Source organism: Bos taurus, chromosome 1 (assembly GCF_002263795.3).
Source record: "Bos taurus isolate L1 Dominette 01449 registration number 42190680 breed Hereford chromosome 1, ARS-UCD2.0, whole genome shotgun sequence".
Lineage (NCBI taxonomy): Eukaryota > Metazoa > Chordata > Mammalia > Artiodactyla > Bovidae > Bos > Bos taurus.
Genome location: NC_037328.1, coordinates 66,326,628 through 66,345,711, shown reverse-complemented (window position 1 = coordinate 66,345,711; position 19,084 = coordinate 66,326,628). Strand labels below are relative to the sequence as shown.

At 37.9% G+C, this 19,084-nt stretch overlaps 1 protein-coding gene and 1 long non-coding RNA gene across 2 annotated transcripts in view; one reads left to right on the top strand and one right to left on the bottom strand.

Moving 5' to 3' along the window:
• Positions 1-1,335, top strand: part of LOC132345641 (uncharacterized) — a 66,475-nt gene extending 65,140 nt beyond the window's left edge. Inside the window, exon 3 of the long non-coding RNA XR_009495054.1 lies at positions 1,142-1,335. This is a non-coding gene — a long non-coding RNA (uncharacterized lncRNA). The remainder of the gene's footprint in view (positions 1-1,141) is intronic.
• Positions 1-19,084, bottom strand: part of EAF2 (ELL associated factor 2) — a 55,665-nt gene that overhangs the window by 4,089 nt on the left and 32,492 nt on the right. Inside the window, 1 exon segment of the mRNA NM_001046507.2 lies at positions 16,588-16,845. Coding sequence (NP_001039972.1) covers positions 16,588-16,845 — 258 coding nt within the window.

Here is a 19,084-nt window from a genome sequence, read left to right as displayed (position 1 = left end):
GGTTGTAATTTTAAGGCCAGGACTAATTGCATTCTTAGACACTAAAAGTATTCTTTTGTATAGATTTAAAATTCTCTAAAATTTACAAGGGCTTCTCTGGTGGCTCAGACTGTAGAGAATCTGCCTGCAATACAGACCAGGGTTCAGTCCCTGGGTCAGGAAGATCCCCTGGACAAGGCAATGGCAACTCACTCCACTATTCTGGCCTAGAGAATTCCTAGACAGAGAGCCCTGGTGAGCTATATAGTCCATGGGGTCACAAAGAGTTGGACATGACTGAGTGACTAACACAGACACACAAAATTTATAAGGCTGTAACTATCATCCTTGATAGATAAACTGAAAGAAAACTTTATTTTTTTTCAGAATCTTACAAAGATTTTTTAAAACTGTTTTTGAAAACACAGCAATTATCTATGCTGCTCAATGTCTGTGGGTCAGCAATACTGCCCTTCAAAATGTGTCTGTGTATGCAATTCTATGAATATAATGTATATACTTTCCCACTCCTTATTTTAACAAGTTAAATAAGAAATATTACGAACATATGAGTTGAATATTGTCTTGCTTCTCTTAATCCCACATATAATCATTAAAAGTAAGGGCAAACATATAGCACTTTGTTACATCTTCTGGCCATGCCTGAACAAAATAGAATATATATTACCTTACTATAAATGTTTGTCTTAATATTATATTAATCATTTTCAAAGATGTATATCTTTTAGATGATATCAAACTATTAAATTCATTTCATGTTAGTAAAAGGGATTTAAATTATGTTATGAAAAAGGGTGTTGAGTCTGCTAAGGTTGAAATTGGATGACTATAGTAACAGTAAAAAAGGGTTTATTCCTCTTATTAGGAAACCTACAGTTTGGATAAATTATATCAAGAAAAGAAATTCACTATTTTTTTAAATTCCAATTCGTTATTACTGGTATAACAAAATAGCTGCTGATCTCTCCATAACATTTTTATATCCAAAATATTTCTAAATTCTTTTATTATTTCTATAGCTTGTTGATTCCTTTGGATTTCCTATGTAGACAATTATATTATCTACAAATAAGGATTATTTTATTTCTTGTTTCCAATTCTTACTTTCATTTCCTTTACTTGTTTTATTGTATTTTTCCAGAACCTTCAGTACAACATTGAATAGACACGGGGTGGTCCTAAGATGGTGGAGGAATATGATGGGGAGACCACTTTCTCCCCCAAATATTCATCGGAAGAACATTTGAACGCTGAGCAAATTCCACAAAACAACTTCTGAATGCTGGCAGAGGACATCAGGCACCCAGAAAGGCAGCCCATTGTCTTCGAAAGGAGGTAGGACAAAATATAGAAGATAAAAAGAGAGACAAAAGAGGTAGGGATGGAGATTCGTCTCGGGCACAGCACTGTTTATAATAGCCATGACATGGAAGCAACCTAGATGTCCATCAGCAGATGAATGGATAAGAAAGCTATGGTACATATACACAATGGAGTATTAACTCAGCCATTAAAAAGAATACATTTGAATCAGTTCTAATGAGGTGGATGAAACTGGAGCCTATTATACAGAGTGAAGTAAGCCAGAAGGAAAAACACCAATACAGTATACTAATGCATATATATGGAATTTAGAAAGATGGTAACAATAACCCTGTGTATGAGACAGCAAAAGAGACACTGATGTATAGAACAGTCTTATGGACTCTGTGGGAGAGGGAGAGGGTGGGAAGATTTGGGAGAATGGCATTGAAACATGTAAAATACCATGTATGAAATGAGATGCCAGTCCAGGTTCGATGCACAATACTGGATGTTTGGGGCTAGTGCACTGGGACAACCCAGAAGGATGGTATGGGGAGGGTTCAGGATGGGGAATACATGTATACCTGTGGTGGATTCATTTTGATATTTGGCAAAACTAATACAATTATGTAAAGTTTAAAAATAAAATAAAATAAAAAGAGAGAAGTTTCCAAACACCAGGAAACCCTCTCACAGGCGGGTGTGGGGAGTTTTGGAATCTCAGAGGGCAACATAACTGGGAGGAAGAATAAATAAATAAATAATTAAAGCCCACAGATTACGTGCCTAACAGCAGCTCCCAGTGGAGAAGCAGCCCAGACACTAGCATCCGCCACTAGTAAGTGGGGGCTGGACAGGGAGGCGGGGGCTGCATTGCTTAGGGTAAGGATCAGGCCTGAATGCCCCGAGGGCAATCTGAGGGAACTAACTTGAGATAGGAACCCAGACTGTGGGATAGCCAGAGAGAGAGAGAGAGAAGAAAAAAAGAGAGAGAGAGAGAGAGGGGAAAAAAAAAAACAAAACTATCCCGGGAAAAGCCCTAACCTAAGACACCGCCAGGCCCGCTCACAGAACAAAGGACTGAACAGAGCTAGACAGCGGTGGACTGGCCCATCCCCTGCCGGAGACAGGCAGGCAGGCGAGGGCAGCCAGAGCTGGAAGGGGGCAATCGCAGCCCCAGACAGGCATCCTCTACCAAACTGTAAGCAGGTTTCATTGCTGACCAAGAATTCTTGGGATTTTGGACGGTTGACATCCGCCAGGATGGTCACAGCCAGAGATTAGCTCCCCAGAAGAGACACATGGCACACCTGAGAAGGCGTGCCCATCGTACACCCAGAAAACTGAGCGGCTGGGACAGGGGAGGTGATAAGATGCACCCCCCCACCTGGGGGTGACTGTTCTCGCCAAGCACCTGGCCACCTCAGCCGCTCGGACCTGGGAAGGGCACAAAACGCAGGCCCAACCAAGTCTGCACCTTTGTGGAGTACCTGAGAACCTGAACCTGAGTGGCTTAGACCTGGGAAGTGTATGCAACCCAGGGCCCGCCTCAGACAGTTCCCAGCAGAGCAACCTATAGCCTGAAAACTGTAGACCATGAAAGCACACACACCGTGAGCAAAACCAGTGTGGCTAAAACACTGCAAGCACTCCCCACACACGCCACTGATATTTGTTTGCAGTGTTCCTCCCTCCCCAAAGCACGACTGAACAAGTGAGCCTAAAAAAGTGACCACCATCGCCCCCTTGTGTCAGGGTAGAAATTAGACACCGAAGAGACCAGCAAACAGAAGCTAAAATAAACAGAGGGAACCGCTTTGGAAGTGACATGTGCAACAGATTAAAACCCTGTAGTTAGCACTGACTAACTACACCGACTAACATAGGAAGGGGCCTATAGATCTTGAGAAGTATAAGCCAGAGAGCCAAACTATCTGAAAATGAACTGACCCCACAATGTCTGCAACAGCTCCAGAGAAAGTCCTAGATATATTTTTACTATTATCATTTTTTGAATTAAAAAAAATTTTTTTTACTTTTTAAGTCCTCTATTAATCCTTTAATTTTTGTTTTTATAATCTATTGATGGTGTCATCACTCACATAGAGCCAGACATCCTGGAATGTGAAGTCAAGTGGGCCTTAGCATCACTATGAACAAAGCTAGTAGAGGTGATGGAATTCCAGTTGAGCTATTTCAAATCCTGAAAGATGATGCTGTGAAAGTGATGGACTCAATATGCCAGCAAATTTGGAAAACTCAGCAGTGGCCACAGGACTGGAAAAGGTCACTTTTCATTTCAATCCCAAAGAAAGGCAATGCCAAAGAATACTCAAACTACCGCACAATTGCACTCATCTCACACGCTAGTAAAGTAATGCTCAAAATTCTCCAAGCCAGGCTTCAGCAATACATGAACTGTGAACTTCCAGATTTTCAACCTGGTTTTAGAAAAGGCAGAGGAACCACAGATCAAATTGCCAACATCTGCAGGATCATAGAAAAGGAAGAGAGTTCCAGAAAAACATCTATTTCTGCTTTGACTATGCCAAAGCCTCTGACTGCGTGGATCACAATAAACTGTGGAAAATTCTGAAAGACATGAGAATACCAGACCACCTGACCTGCCTTTTGAGAAACCTGTAAGCAGGTCAGGAAGCAACAGTTAGAACTGGACATGGAACAACAGACTGGCTCAAAATAGGAAAAGGAGTAAGTCAAGGCTGTATATTGTCACCCTGCTTATTTTACTTATATGCAAAGTACATCGTGAGAAACGCTGGGCTGGAAGAAGCACAAGCTGGAATCAAGATTTCCAGGAGAGATATCAATAACCTCAGATTTGCGGATGACAGCACCCTTATGGCAGAAAGTGAAGAGGAACTAAAAAGCCTCTTGATGAAAGTGAAAGAGGAAAGTGAAAAAGTTGGCTTAAAGCTCAACATTCAGAAAATGAAGATCATGGCGTCTGGTCCCATCACTTCATGGTAAATAGATGGGGAAACAGTGTCAGACTTTATTTTTGGGGGCTCCAAAATCATTGCAGATGGTGACTGCAGCCATGAAATTAAAAGACACTTACTCCTTGGAAGGAAAGTTACAACCAAGCTAGATAGCATATTCAAAAGCAGAGACATTACTTTGCCTACAAAGGTCCATCTAGTCAAGGCTATGGTTTTTCCAGTGGTCATGTATGGATGTGAGAGTTGGGCTGTGAAGAAAGCTGAGCGCTGAAGAATTGATGCTTTTGAGCTATGGTGTTGGAAAAGACTTTTGAGAGTCCCTTGGACTGCAAGGAGATCCAACCAGTCCATTCTAAAGGGGATCAGTCCTGGGTGTTCTTTGGAAGGAATGATGCTGAAGCTGAAACTCCAATACTTTGGTCACTTCATGTGAAGAGTTGACTCACTGGGAAAGACTATGATGCTGGGAGGGATTGGGGGCAGGAGGAGAAGGGGACGACAGAGGATGAGATGGCTGGATGGCATCACTGACTCGATGGACATGAGTTTGAGTGAACTCCAGGAGTTAGTGATAGACAGGGAGGCCTGGCGTGCTGCCATTCACTGAACTGAACTGAACTGATTACCTTGCAAAAAAAAAAAAAAAGACCCTATTTTTAAAGCAAACTTCCTATATAAATTTATAATTTTTGTGACTTTGTTTTTTTTTTTTTTTAATATTGTATTTCTGAAAATCTAACCTCTACTCTAGATTTTTAATCTCTGCTTTTTGGTATTTTTTATCAATTTTGTACCTTTAAGAACCCAATCTTCAGTACCCATTTTTGTTTGGGAGTGAGATTACTGGCTTGATTGCTCTCTCCCCCTTTGGACTCTCCTTTTTCTCCACCAGGTTGCCTCTATCACCTCCCTCCCCCTACTCTTCCCTACCCAACTCTGTGAATTTCTGTGTGTGTTCTGGGCTGTGGAGAACACTTAGGGAACTGATTACTGCCTGGATCTGTCTTGCTCCTTTTGATTCCCCCTTTTCTCCTCCTGGCCATCTCTGTCTCCTTCCTCCCTCTTCTCTTCTCTGTGTAACTCTGTGAATATCTCTGAGGGGTCCAGACTCTGGAGAGCACATAGGGAAGTGATTACTGGCTAGCTTGCTCTCTCGCCTTTTGATTCCCCCTCTTCTCCTCCTGGTCACTTCTATCTCCCTCCTCCCTCTTGTCTTCTCCATGTAATTCTGAGTGAACCTCTCAGGGTGTCCCTCACTGTGGAGAAACTTTTCATCATTAACCTAGATGTTTCATCATTGGTACTGTATAGATGGAGAAGTCTTGAGGCTACTGTAAGAATAAGACTGAAAACCAGAGGCAGGAGGCTTAAGTCCAAAACCTGAGAATACCAGAGAACTTCTGACTCCAGGGAACATTAATTGATAAGAGCTCATCAAAAGCCTCCATACCTACATTGAAACCAAACACCATCCAAGAGCCAACAAGTCCCAGAGCAAGACATACCACACAAATTCTCCAGCAACACAGGAACATAGCTCTGAGCTTCAATATATAGGCTGCCCAAAGTCACACCAAACCCACTGACATCTCAAAACTCACTACTGGACACTTCATTGCAGAAGTGCCAGCTCCACCCACCAGAACACCTGACACAAGCTTCCCTAACCAGGAAACCTTGACAAGCCACCTGTCCAACCCTACCCACAGCAAGGAACCTCCACAATAAAGAAGAACCTCAAACTGCCAGAATGTGGAAAGGCCACCCCAAACACAGCAATATAAACAAGATGAAAAGGCAGAGACCTACCCAGCAGGTAAAGGAACAGGATAAATGCCCACCAAACCAAACAAAAGAGGAAGAGATAGAGAATCTACTGATAAAGAATTCCAAATAATGATAGTGAAAATGATCCAAAATCTTGAAAACAAAATGGAGTTACAGATAAATAGCCTGAAGACAAGGATTGAGAAGATGCAAGAAATGTTTAACAAGGACCTAGAAGAAATAAAAAAGAGTCAATATATAATGAATAATGCAATAAATGAGATCAAAAACACTCTGGAGGGAACCAACAGTAGAATAATGGAGGTAGAAGATAGGATAAGTGAGGTAGAAGATAGAATGGTAGAAATAAATGAAGCAGAGAGGAAAAAAGAAAAAAAGAATTAAATGAGGACAACTTCAGAGACCTCTGGAACAATGTTAAACATCCCAACATTTGAATCATAGGAGTCCCAGAGGAAGAAGACAAAAAGAAAGACCATGAGAAAATACTTGAAGAGATAATAGTTGAAAACTTCCCTAAAATGGGGAAGGAAATAGTCACACAAGTCCAAGAAACCCAGAGAGTCCCAAACAGCATAAACCCAAGGCAAAACAGCCCAAGACACATATTAATCAAATTGATAAAGATCGAACACAAAGAACAAACATTAAAAGCAGCAAGGGAAAAACAACAAATTAGACACAAGGGGATTCCCATAAGGATAACAGCTGATCTTTCAATAGAAACCCTTCAGGCCAGAAGGGAATGGTAGGACATACTTAAAGTTATGAAAGAGAGAAACCTACAACCCAAATTACTGTACCCAGCAAGGATCTCATTCAAATATGAAGGAGAAATCAAAATCTTTACAGATAAGCAAAAGCTGAGAGAATTCAGCACCACCAAACCAGCTCTCCAACAAATGATAAAGGATCTTCTCTAGACAGGAAACACAAAAAGGGTATATAAATTCGAACCCAAAACAACAAAGTAAATGGCAATGGGATCATACTTATCAATAATTACCTTAAATGTAAATGGGCTGAATGCCCCAACCAAAAGACAAAGACTGGCTGAATGGATACAAAAACAGACCCCTATATATGCTGTCCACAAGAGACCCACCTCAAAACAAGGGACACATACAGACTGAAAGTGAAGGGCTGGAAAAAGATATTCCATGCAAATAGAGACCAAAAGAAAGCAGGAGTAGCAATACTCAATTCAGATAAAATAGACTTTAAAATAAAGGCTGTGAAAAGAGACAAAGAAGGACACTATATAATGATCAAAGGGTCAATCCAAGAAGAAGATATAACAATTATAAATATATATGCACCCAACATAGGAGCACTGTGATATGTAAGGCAAATGCTAACAAGTATGAAAGGGGAAATTAACAATAACACAATAATAGTAGGAGACTTTAATACCCCACTCACACCTATGGATAGATCAACTAAACAGAAAATTAACAAGGAAACACAAACTTTAAATGATACAATAGACCTGCTGTTAAGTCGCTTCAGTCGTGTCTGACTCTGTGCGACCCCAGAGACGGCAGCGCACCAGGCTCCCCCGTCCCTGGGATTCTCCAGGCAAGAACACTGGAGTCGGTTGCCATTGCCTGCTCCAATGCATGAAAGTGAAAAGTGAAAGGGAAGTCGCTCAGTCATGTCCAACTCTTAGTGACCCCATGGACTGCAACCTACCAGGCTCCTCTGTCCATGGGATTTTCCAGGCAAGAGTACTGGAGTGGGGTGCCATTGCCTTCTCCAGATACTATAGACCAGGTAGACCTAATTGATATCTACAGGACATTTCACCCCAAAACAATGAATTTCACCTTTTCCTCAAGTGCACATGGAACCTTCTCCAGGATAGATCACATCCTGGGCCACAAATCTAGCCTTGGTAAATTCAAAAAAACTGTAATCATGCCAATCATCTTTTCTGACCACAATGCAGTAAGATTACATGTCAGTTATGAATTGCACTCATCTCACATGCTAGTCACTAAGAGTCGGACTCGACTGAGTGACTTCACTTTCACTTTCATGCATCGGAGAAGGAAATGGCAACCCACTCCAGTATTCTTGCCTGGAGAATCCCAGGAATGGGGGAGCCTGGTGGGCTGCCCTCTATGGGGTTGCAGAGTCAGACACGACTGAAGCGAGTTAGCAGCAGCAGCAGCACATGCTAGTAAGGTACTGCTCAAAATTCTCCAAGCCAGGCTTCAGCAATACGTGAACACTGAACTTCCAGATGTTAAAGCTTGTTTTAGAAAAAGGCAGAGGAACCACAGATCAAATTGCCAACATCCACTGGATCATGGAAAAAGCAAGAGAGCTCCAGAAAAACATCTATTTCTGCTTTATTGACTATGCCAAAGCCCTTGACTGTGTGGACCACAATAAACTATAAAAAATTACCTTCAAGAGACGGGAATACCAGACAACCTGACCTGCCTCTTGAGAAACCTATATACAGGTCAGGAAGCAACAGTTAGAACTAGACATAGAACATTAGACTGGTTCCAAATAGGAAAAGGAGTACGTCAAGGCTGTATATTGTCACCCTGCTTATTTAACTTATATGCAGAGTACATCATGAGAAATGCTGGGCTGGAAGAAGCACAAGCTGGAATCAAGATTGCCGGGAGAAATATCAATAACCTCAGATATGCAGATGACACCACCCTTATGGCAGAAAGTGAAGAGGAACTAAAAAGCCTCTTGATGAAAGTAAAAGAAGAGAATTAAAAAGTTGGCTTAATGTTCAACATTCAGAAAACAAAGATCATGGCATCTGGTCCCATCACTTCATGAGAAATAGATGGGGAAACAGTGGAAACAGTGTCAGACTTTATTTTTTGGGGCTCCAGAATCACTGCAGATGGTGACTGCAGCCATGAAATTAAAAGACACATTCCTTGGAAGAAAAGTTATGACCAACCTAGATAGCATATTCAAAAGCAGAGACGTTACTTTGCCAACAAAGGTCCATCTAGTCAATGCTATGGTTTTTCCAGTGGTCACGGATGGATGTGAGAGTTGGACTGTGAAGAAAGCTGAGCGCCACAGAATTGATGCTTTTGAACTGTGGAAAAGACTCTCGAGAGTCCCTTGGACTGCAAGGAGATCCAACCAGTCCATTATAAAGGTGATCAGCCCTGGGTGTTCTTTGGAAAGAATGATGCTAAAGCTGAAACTCCAGTACTTTGGCCACCTCATGCGAAGAGTTGACTCATTGGAAAAGACTCTGATGCTGGGAGGGATTGGGGGCAGGAGGAATTGGGGACGACAGAGGATGAGATGGCTAGATGGCATCACTGACTCGATGGACGTGAGTTTGAGTGAACTCCGGGAGATGGTGATGGACAGGGAGGCCTGGCGTGCTGCAATTCATGGGGTTGCAAAGAGTTGGACACGACTGAGCGACTGAACTGAACTGAACAAGAGAAAAACTATTAAAAATTCCAACATATGGAGGCTGAACAACATGCTGCTGAATAACCAACAAATTACAGAAGAAATAAAAAAACAAATCAAAATATGCATATAAATGAATGAAAATGAAAATACAACAACCCAAAACCTATGGGACACTGTAAGCAGTGCTAAGGGGAAGGTTCATAGCATACAGGTTTACCTCAAGAAACAAGAAAAAAAGTCAAATAAATAACCTAACTCTACACCTAAAGCAACTAGAAACGGAAGAAATGAAGAAACCCAGGGTTAGTAAAAGGAAAGAAATCTTTAACATTAGCGCAGAAATAAATGCAAAAGAAACAAAAGAGACCATAGCAAAAATCAACAAAGCTAAAAGCTGGTTCTTTGAGAAGATAAATAAAATTGACAAACCATTAGCCAGACTCATCAAGAAACAAAGGGAGAAGAATCAAGTCAACAAAATTAGAAATGAAAATGGAGAAATCACAACAGATAACACAAAAATACAAAGGATAATAAGAGACTACTATCAGCAACTATATGCCAATAAAATGGACAACTTGGAAGAAATGGACAAATTCTTAGAAAAGTACAACTTTCCAAAACTGAACCAGGAAGAAATAGAAAATCTTAACAGACCCTTCACAAGCACAGAAATTGAAAGTGTAATCAAAAATCTTCCAGCAAACAAAAGCCCAGGACCAGATGGCTTCACAGCTAAATTCTACCAAAAATTTAGAGAAGGGCTAACACCTAACCTACTCAAACTCTTCCCTGAAAATTGCAGAGGAAGGTAAACTTCCAAATTCATTCTATGAGGCCACCATCACCCTAATACCAAAACCAGAGAGAGATGCCACAAAAAAAGAAAACTACAGGCCAATATCACTGAAGAACACAGATGCAAAAATTCTTAACAAAATTCTAGCAAACAGAATCCAACAACATATTAAAAAGATCATACATCATGACCAAGTGGGCTTTATCCCAGGGATGCAAGGATTCTTCCATATCCACAAATCAATCAACGTAATACACCACATTAACAAATTGAAAGATAAAAACCATATGATTATCTCAATAGATGCAGAGAAAGCCTTTGACAAAATTCAACACCCATTTATAATAAAAACTCTCCAGAAAGCAGGCATAGAGGAACCATACCTCAACATAATAAAAGTCATAAATGACAAACCGACAGCAAACATTATCCTCAATGGTGAAAAATTGAAAGCATTTCCCCTAAAGTCAGGAACAAGACAAGGGTGCCCACTCTTGCCACTACTATTCAACATAGTTTTGGAAGTTTTGGCCACAGCAATCAGAGCAGAAAAAGAAATAAAAGGAATCCAGATTGGAAAAGAAGAAGTAAAACTCTCAGTGTTTGCAGATGACATGATCCTCTACATAGAAAACCCTGAAGACTCCACCAGAAAATTACTAGAACTAATCAATGAATGTAGTAAAGTTGCAGGATATAAAATTAACACACAGAAATCCCTTGCATTCCTATACACTAATAATGAGAAAACAAAAAGAGAAATTAAGTAAACAATTCCATTCACCACTGCAACAAAAAGAATAAAATACTTAGGAATATATCTACCTAAAGAAACAGAAGACTTATATATAGAAAACTATTAAACACTGATGAAAGAAATCAAAGAGGAAGCAAACAGATGGAGAAATATACCATGTTCATGGACTGGAAGACTCAGTATAGTGAAAATCAGTATACTACCCAAAGCAATCTATAGATTCAATCCAATCCCTATCAACCTACCAACAGTATTTTTCACAGAACTAGAACAAATACTTTCACACTTTGTACGGAAATACAAAAAAAACTTAAATAGCCAAAACAATCTTGAGAACTGGAGGAATCAACCTGCCTGACTTCAGGCTCTACTACAAAGCTACAGTCATAAAGACAGCATGGTACTGGCACAAGGACAGAAATATAGATCAATGGAACAAAATAGAAAGCCCAGAAATAAATCCACGCACTTATGGACACCTTATCTTTGACAAAGGAGGCAAGAATATACAATGGAGAAAACACAATCTCTTTAACAAGTGGTGCTGGGAAAACTGGTCAACCACTTGTAAAAGAATGAAACTAGAACACTTTCTAACACCATACGCAAAAATAAACTCAAAATGGATTAAAGACCTAAACGTAAGACCAGAAACTATAAAACTCCTAGAGGAAAACATAGGCAAAACACTCTCCGAGATAAATCACAGCAGGATCCTCTATGACCCACCTCCCAGAGTAATGGAAATAAAAGCAAAAATAAACAAATGGGACCTAATTAAACTTAAAAGCTTTTGCACAATGAAGGAAACGAAAATACAGCCTTCAGAATGGCAGAAAATAATAGCAAACGAAGCAACTGACAAAGAATTAATCTTAAAAATATACAAGTAACTCCTTCAGCTCAATTCCAGAAAAATAAACGACCCAATCAAAATATGGGCCAAACAACTAAACAGACATTTCTCCAAAGAAGACATACAGATGGTTAACAAACACATGAAAAGATGCTCAACATCACTCATTATCAGAGAAATGCAAATCAAAACCACTATGAGGTACCATTTCATGCCAGTCAGAATGGCTGCTATCCAAAAGTCTACAAGCAACAAATGCTGGCGAGGGTGTGGAGAAAAGGGAACTCTCTTACACTGTTGGTGGAAATGCAAACTAATACAGCCACTATGGAAAACAGTGTGGAGATTCCTTAAAGAGATTCCTCTTACACTGTTGGTGGGAATGCAGACTAGTACAGTGTGGAGAACAGTGTGGAGATTCCTTAAAAAACTGGAAATAGAACTGCCATATGACCCAGCAATCCCACTGCTGGGCATACACACCGAGTAAACCAGCATTGAAAGAGACACATGTACCCCAATGTTCATCGAAGCACTGTTTATAATAGCCATGACATGGAAGCAACCTAGATGTCCATTGGCAGACAAGTGGATTAGAACACTGTGGTACATATACACAATGGAATATTACTCAGCCATTAAAAAGAATACATTTGAATCAGTTCTAATGAGGTGGATGAAACTGGAGCCTATTATACAGAGTGAAGTAAGCCAGAAAGAAAAAAAACACCAATATAGTATATTAACACATATATATGGAATTTAGAAAGATGGTAATGATGACCCTATAGTGAGACAGCAAAAGAGACACAGATGTATAGAAGAGTCTTTTGGACTCTGTGGGAGAGGCTAAGGGTGAGATGATTTGGGAGAATGGCATTGAAACATGTATATTATCATATTTGAAATGGATCAGCAGTCCAGGTTCGATGCATGAGACAGGGTGCTTGGGGCTGGTGCACTGGGATGACCCAGAGGGATGGGGAGGGAGGTGGGAGGGGGGTTCAGGATGGGGAACACATGTACACCCACAGTGGATTCATGTCAATGTATGGCAAAATCACTATAATATTGTAAAGTAATTTAGCCTCCAATTAAAATAAATAAATTTATATTTAAAAAAAACATTGAATAGACATAATGATATTAGTCCTCTTTACCTTCTTCCTGATTTTAATGGAAATGTTTCTGGAGTCTGTATAATATTGGCAGTAGTATTGCTTTTTGTAATGAACTTTTATAATATTAAGGAAATTTCCTTACAATCTTAAGTAAAAGTTTTAAAATTAATAAATATTGGCTTTTGTCAAAATCAAATTTGTTGAAATGATCATATGGCTTTATTCCTATAATCTAGTAATATGGTAAATTATTATTGATATTATTTCAGATATTGAACATATATTACATTTCTGTGATGAGCTTTATTGGTTTGTGATTTTAGCATGCTTGTTTTAATATCTTAGTAATTTTAGATTCATGTTAAGTGAAATTGGTCTATAATGCTTTTTGTCTTGTTTCTGTTCAGTTTTGGTATTGAGATTATCCTAAAATTATAAAAGAATTGAATTGCTTCTCCCAGTATTCTACTCTCTGAAATAGTTTGTAGAAGAATTGTTTGTTCTTTGAAGATTTGTTAAAATTCATCTGTAAAATTATCTTCAGTTTTCTAGCATCTTGGGGATATGGAAATAGGGTTAAGGAGAAAGAGTCATTAATTGTTAATGGTTTCCTCAGATTTTCCACTCCTTTTTGAGTCATATTGGCTAAATTTTATTTTTCTTCCTAGAAAATCATCCATATGTGTGTTAGTTACTCAGTCATGTTCTACTCTTTGCAACCCCATGGACTGCAGCCCGCCAGGCTCCTCTGTCTATGGAATTCTCCACGCAAGAATACTGAAGTGGGTTGCCATTTCCTCCTCCAGGGGATCTTCCTGACCCAGGGATTGAACCAGGGTCTCGTGCATTGCAGGCAGATTCTTAACCATCAGAGTCACCAGAGAAGCCAAAATCATTTGTGTTTATGCCAAATTTACTGAGATAAATTTTTTGTAAAGTTCGGAGAAGGCAATGGCACCCCACTCCAGTACTCTTGCCTGGAAAATCCCATGGATGGAGCCTGGTAGGCTGCAGTCCATGGGGTCACTAAGAGTCAGACATGACTGAGCGACTTCCCTTTCACTTTTCACTTTCATGCATTGGAGCAGGCAATGGCAACCCCCTCCAGTGTTCTTGCCTGGAGAATCCCAGGGACGGGGGAGCCTGGTGGGCTTCCATCTATGGGGTCGCACAGAGACGGACACGACTGGAGCGACTTAGCAGCAGCTGCAGCATAATTTAAAAAATAAAATATATAATTTTAACCACTTTTTCATTCCTAATATTGTGTTTTTTTCTTTTTCTTTCTTCATCCGCCTTAGAAGTTGGTCTTTTTTTAGTTTTCAAAGAAGTAACTTCTAGCCTTGTTGATCTTCTAATGTTTCTTTGTTATCTATTACACTAATTTCAATTCTAATATACAATATTTTCTTTCCCTGCTTTAAGATACTATTGTTTTTCTAGTTCCTCAAGGTGAAACCCTCACTCATTTATTTTTAATTTTTTAAAAAAAGAACATTTTGAGACTATAAAGTTCCCTATAAGTACCTTTTAGGTGGTACCCCAAAACTGCTGAGATATTCTTGACATTACTTAATTACAAATATTTTTTAATTTCATTGTAATTTCCTTTTAACACATAGATCACTAGATATGTGCTCCAAAGTTTCTAAGCATGTATTTTGAACTATTTTTTGTTATTTATTTATATTCTCATTGTCTATAGTCATATGATGATTAATAAAATATGATTTCTTTTAAATGTGTTCATTTGTCCTAGTAGAAATTAATTTCATAAATGTTTTACATTCATATTCTTGAAAGTATACCTGCTTTTTATTTTTATATTGTAAGATTCTACATATTTACTATTAGAACAGGCATATTCAGTCTTTCAAGGCAATAGAAATAAAACAAAAATAAACAAATGGGATGTAATCAAACTTAAAAGTTTTTGCACAGCAAAGGAAACCATAAACCAAATGAAAAGACAACCTATAGAATGGGAGAAAATATTCACAAATGATGCAACTGACAGGGCTTAATTTCCAATATATTAGTATTCTTAATGTTCCAAACCAAAGAACCCAATTGAAAAATGGGCAGACGATCTAGAGACATTTCTCCAAAGAAGAAATACAAATAGCCAATAGATACATTAAAAGATGCTAAACAAAGCTAATTATTAGAAAAATGCAAATCACCTCACATTAAACAGCCATCATTAAATGGTCTACAAATAAGAAATGCTGGAGAGGGTGTGGAGAAAAAGGGACCCTTCTACACTGCTTGTAAGAATGTAAGTTGGTGCAACCACTGTTGAAACCTGTATGGAGGTTTTTTCAGAAAACTAAAGACAGAATTACAATATGATCCAGCAACCCCACTCCTGGGCATATATCCAGAGGAAAACCATAATTCAAAAAGATATATGCACCCCTATGTTCACAGAAAGCATTATTCAAAATTGCCAAGTCATGGAAACAATCTAAATGTCCATCAAGAGATCAATGGATAAAGAAGATATGGTACATATTTACAATGGAATACTACTCAGTCATGAAAAAGAACAAAATAATGCCATTTGCAACAACACAGATGCAACTAGAGATTATCATACTAATTGAAATAAGTCAGAATAAAAGAGACAAATACCATACAATATCACTTACATGTGGAATCTAAAAGATGAAACGAATCAACCTGTCTAAGAAACAGAAACAGGTACTTTGTCAGTGCTAGTATTATGTGATAAGCAAAATAAACAAGATCACAGCCCTCTTGGAGCTTATAAGATAATAAATCAAACAACATATAAATTTGTAAATGACAACTGATATAAAGAAGATACTGCTCTGAAGGTCTATAACAAGGGGGATTTGATCTTGTCAGAAGAGTCAAGAAAGACTTTCTTGATCAAGTAAATCCTGGAATATAATCTAGAGAATAAATTATCTACATGAAAAGAAAGATATATTTCTAGCTGAATAGAGAGTTAGTGTAAGTCCCTGAGGTAGGCAGGTAGGTAGGACTTCTGTGTCTAGAGCTGAGAGGTGTGGGTGAGAGATGCAAATTTACAAGTTATATGTATACAAGTATTGATTGCAAGAGAAATATAGAACTTATCTGAGGAAAGATTATAGAATAAAAAGAAAAAAGGACCTAGAATTAAGCTTTGAGAAACTTCAGCTGTAATAACTGAGTAGAAGATTATAAACCAGCAAAGAAAAGACAGAAAAGTGTCTTGAAAGAAAGGAGAAAAGCCAGTAAGGCATTATGTCACAGAATCAAAAGAAAATGAATAACTTAATAAGAAGGTGATTTCTGTTAAATTATGGTGATTTGTGTTAAATAATGGTGTTATTTAACACAAATAAATTTTTATATTTTGTTATTTAACACAAATAAATTTTTTAATTTTTATGTATTATAAATAAGTAATGGTGTTATTTAACACAAATAATTTGTGTTAAATAATTTATGTTAAATAATGGTGATTTCTGTTAATAAAAAAGAAGCAATTCTATTTAAATTTTAGGTCGTAATCAGTGTGGTTCCATTGTGAATTCTTACTTTTCCAATTACTCATGCTTATGTATACTTACTTAAAGTATTCATCAGAAGACCATTGTTGTCATGATGTTTATTCTGACCAGCCACTATCTCAGGAATCCTGCACTGTGGCATGATAGACATGGTAGGATGTTCTGAGATATAGTTCCCTGGATCAGGAGAGGATTTGCACTCTTCATCTTCTGAATCACTGGAACTGTCCTCACTGCTTGAAGATGATGAGCTTTTGGAATCTGATGAACTATCACAACTACTCATCTGGTCCATTAGACTAGCTTCTGCTTTCAGTTCTGAAAATTAAACAGAATTTAACAGTTAGGTCAAAATAATGTTAACTATATATTTAAATATATAGTTAATAAATAATGTTAACTATAAATATTAAATAAACATAATAAAATTTGAATGTGTCAGTTTCTAATAAACTTGATGAGGAATAAATAATGTATACATTCACAGCATTTTATGATTTTATTTAAAAAGCTCTTCTACTAGTACAAAATGAAAAGTAAAACCCCACTTCCTACCCCATCCTCAAGTTCTTTTAATCCTACTCTCCAGGAATAATCACTCCTAACAGTTTCTTGTCACCATATATGTTTTAAAATTCTGCTTGGAAAATGGCATTTTAGATTTTGACACCCAATTCACCTGTTGTTAGAGCTTGAATGTGGTCTTTGTTATCACCCAACCAAGAGTTTTCTGAAGGGGTAGGTTATAAGATATCCTGACTATGCTATTCCTCCTCTCGTCCTTTCTGAGGTCTCTAACCAGATTACCTTCCTCTTTTCATCTTTCAGAGTTCTCCTTTGGTTGTCTTTTGCATTGTTTCCTGGGTGTATAGTTTTACTTTGTGGGAAGAAGCAGAAACAGATAAGTCTATGTCATCTTGTCCCACAATACATTTTAAAAGACTGAATTTATACAGAGTGTGTTTTCTACCAAAACAAAATAAAATTTAAAAGTTATAAATGGAACCTAGATAATCTTAAAATATTTGAGAAGTAAATGCTCTTCTGAAAAACCCATGGATCAAGGAAGAAATAAAAAAGATTTTAGAAAATACTTCTAATTAAAAGAAAATGAAACCACAATTTATCAAAATCTGTGGAATAAAAATTAAGTACATTTTGGAAAAAAATTTAAAACATTAAATGATTATGTTGGGGGAAAAAGACGTTTCAATTAAGTGAACGAAGCTGTACGTAAGAAGCTAGAGAAAGAAGAGCAAAATTAAACAAGCAGAAGGAAAAAAAAATTAAGAGCAAAAAACAAGAAAGAACCAAAAGAGTGAAAATATATGAAACGAAAATTGATTGCTTTTAGATAAATAATGTTGATAAAACTCAGCTGGGTTTATCAAGAAAAAAGACACTAAACATGAATTAGAGAAGGAAATGGCAACCTACTTGAGTATTCTCGGTTGAAGAATCTCATGGACAGAGGAGCCTGGCAGGCAACAGTCCATAGCGTCGCAAGAGTCAGACATGGCTTAGTGACTAAACCACCATCACCAAACATGAATTACTAATATAAGGAGTCAAAGAGGTGACAGCACTACAGATCTTACAGCATTAAAAGAATAGGAAGGAAGATTGTGAACTACTTTATGCCCATAAACATAGTAAATTAGATGAAATGGATCAATTCCTTGAAAGACACAAACTACTAAGGTTCACTCAAGAAGAAACAGCCTAAATATCCCTAAAAATTAGGTTGTAGTTATAACCTTCCCCACACCCTGCACACAAATCTCCAGTGACAGAAGACTTCACTAGTGAATTATACTGGTTATTTAAGGGAGAAATAATACGAGCTTGATGCAAATTCTTCTGTATAATTAAGAAGGAAGGAATACTTTCCATTTCATTCCATAGGGCCAGAATTACTGATACATAAATTCAACAGAGACATTACCAAACCAAACCAAACCAAACACCCAATGTCCTTTATGAACCTGGTCACAAAACTTTTAAGCAAAATTTTAGTAAATCAAATTTAATAATATATACCAGTGGTTTTCAACCAGCTACAATTTTCTCACCTAGGAAGACATCTGGGAATGTTTGAAAACATTTTTGGTTGCCACAATGGGGGGCAAGTGGTGATACCAGCATCTACTGGGTAGAAGCTAGAGAGGCTGCTAAGTACTTTACAATACACAAGTCAACGCCTGACCAAGCACCATCCAATTCCAAATGCCAATATTGCTGAGGCTGAGAAGTGCTAATATTTAAAAGGACAATATATAATGACTAAGTGGGATTTTCCAAGGAATACAAACTTTTAAAAATCAATCCATATAGTTCACTTTGTTAAAACCTGAAAAATAAAAGCCATCTCAAAACAGCAGAAATTTCAACAGTAGTTCTTGACAAAAAAAAAAAAAAGGAAAAAAACTTTCAGCATCATAGAAATAGAAGTTAACCTGATGAAGGACATCTAGAAAGAACGTACTGCTGAAATCATACATAATTGTAAAGAACTGAAATCATATGTAACTCTAAAGGACTGAATATATTCTATCGT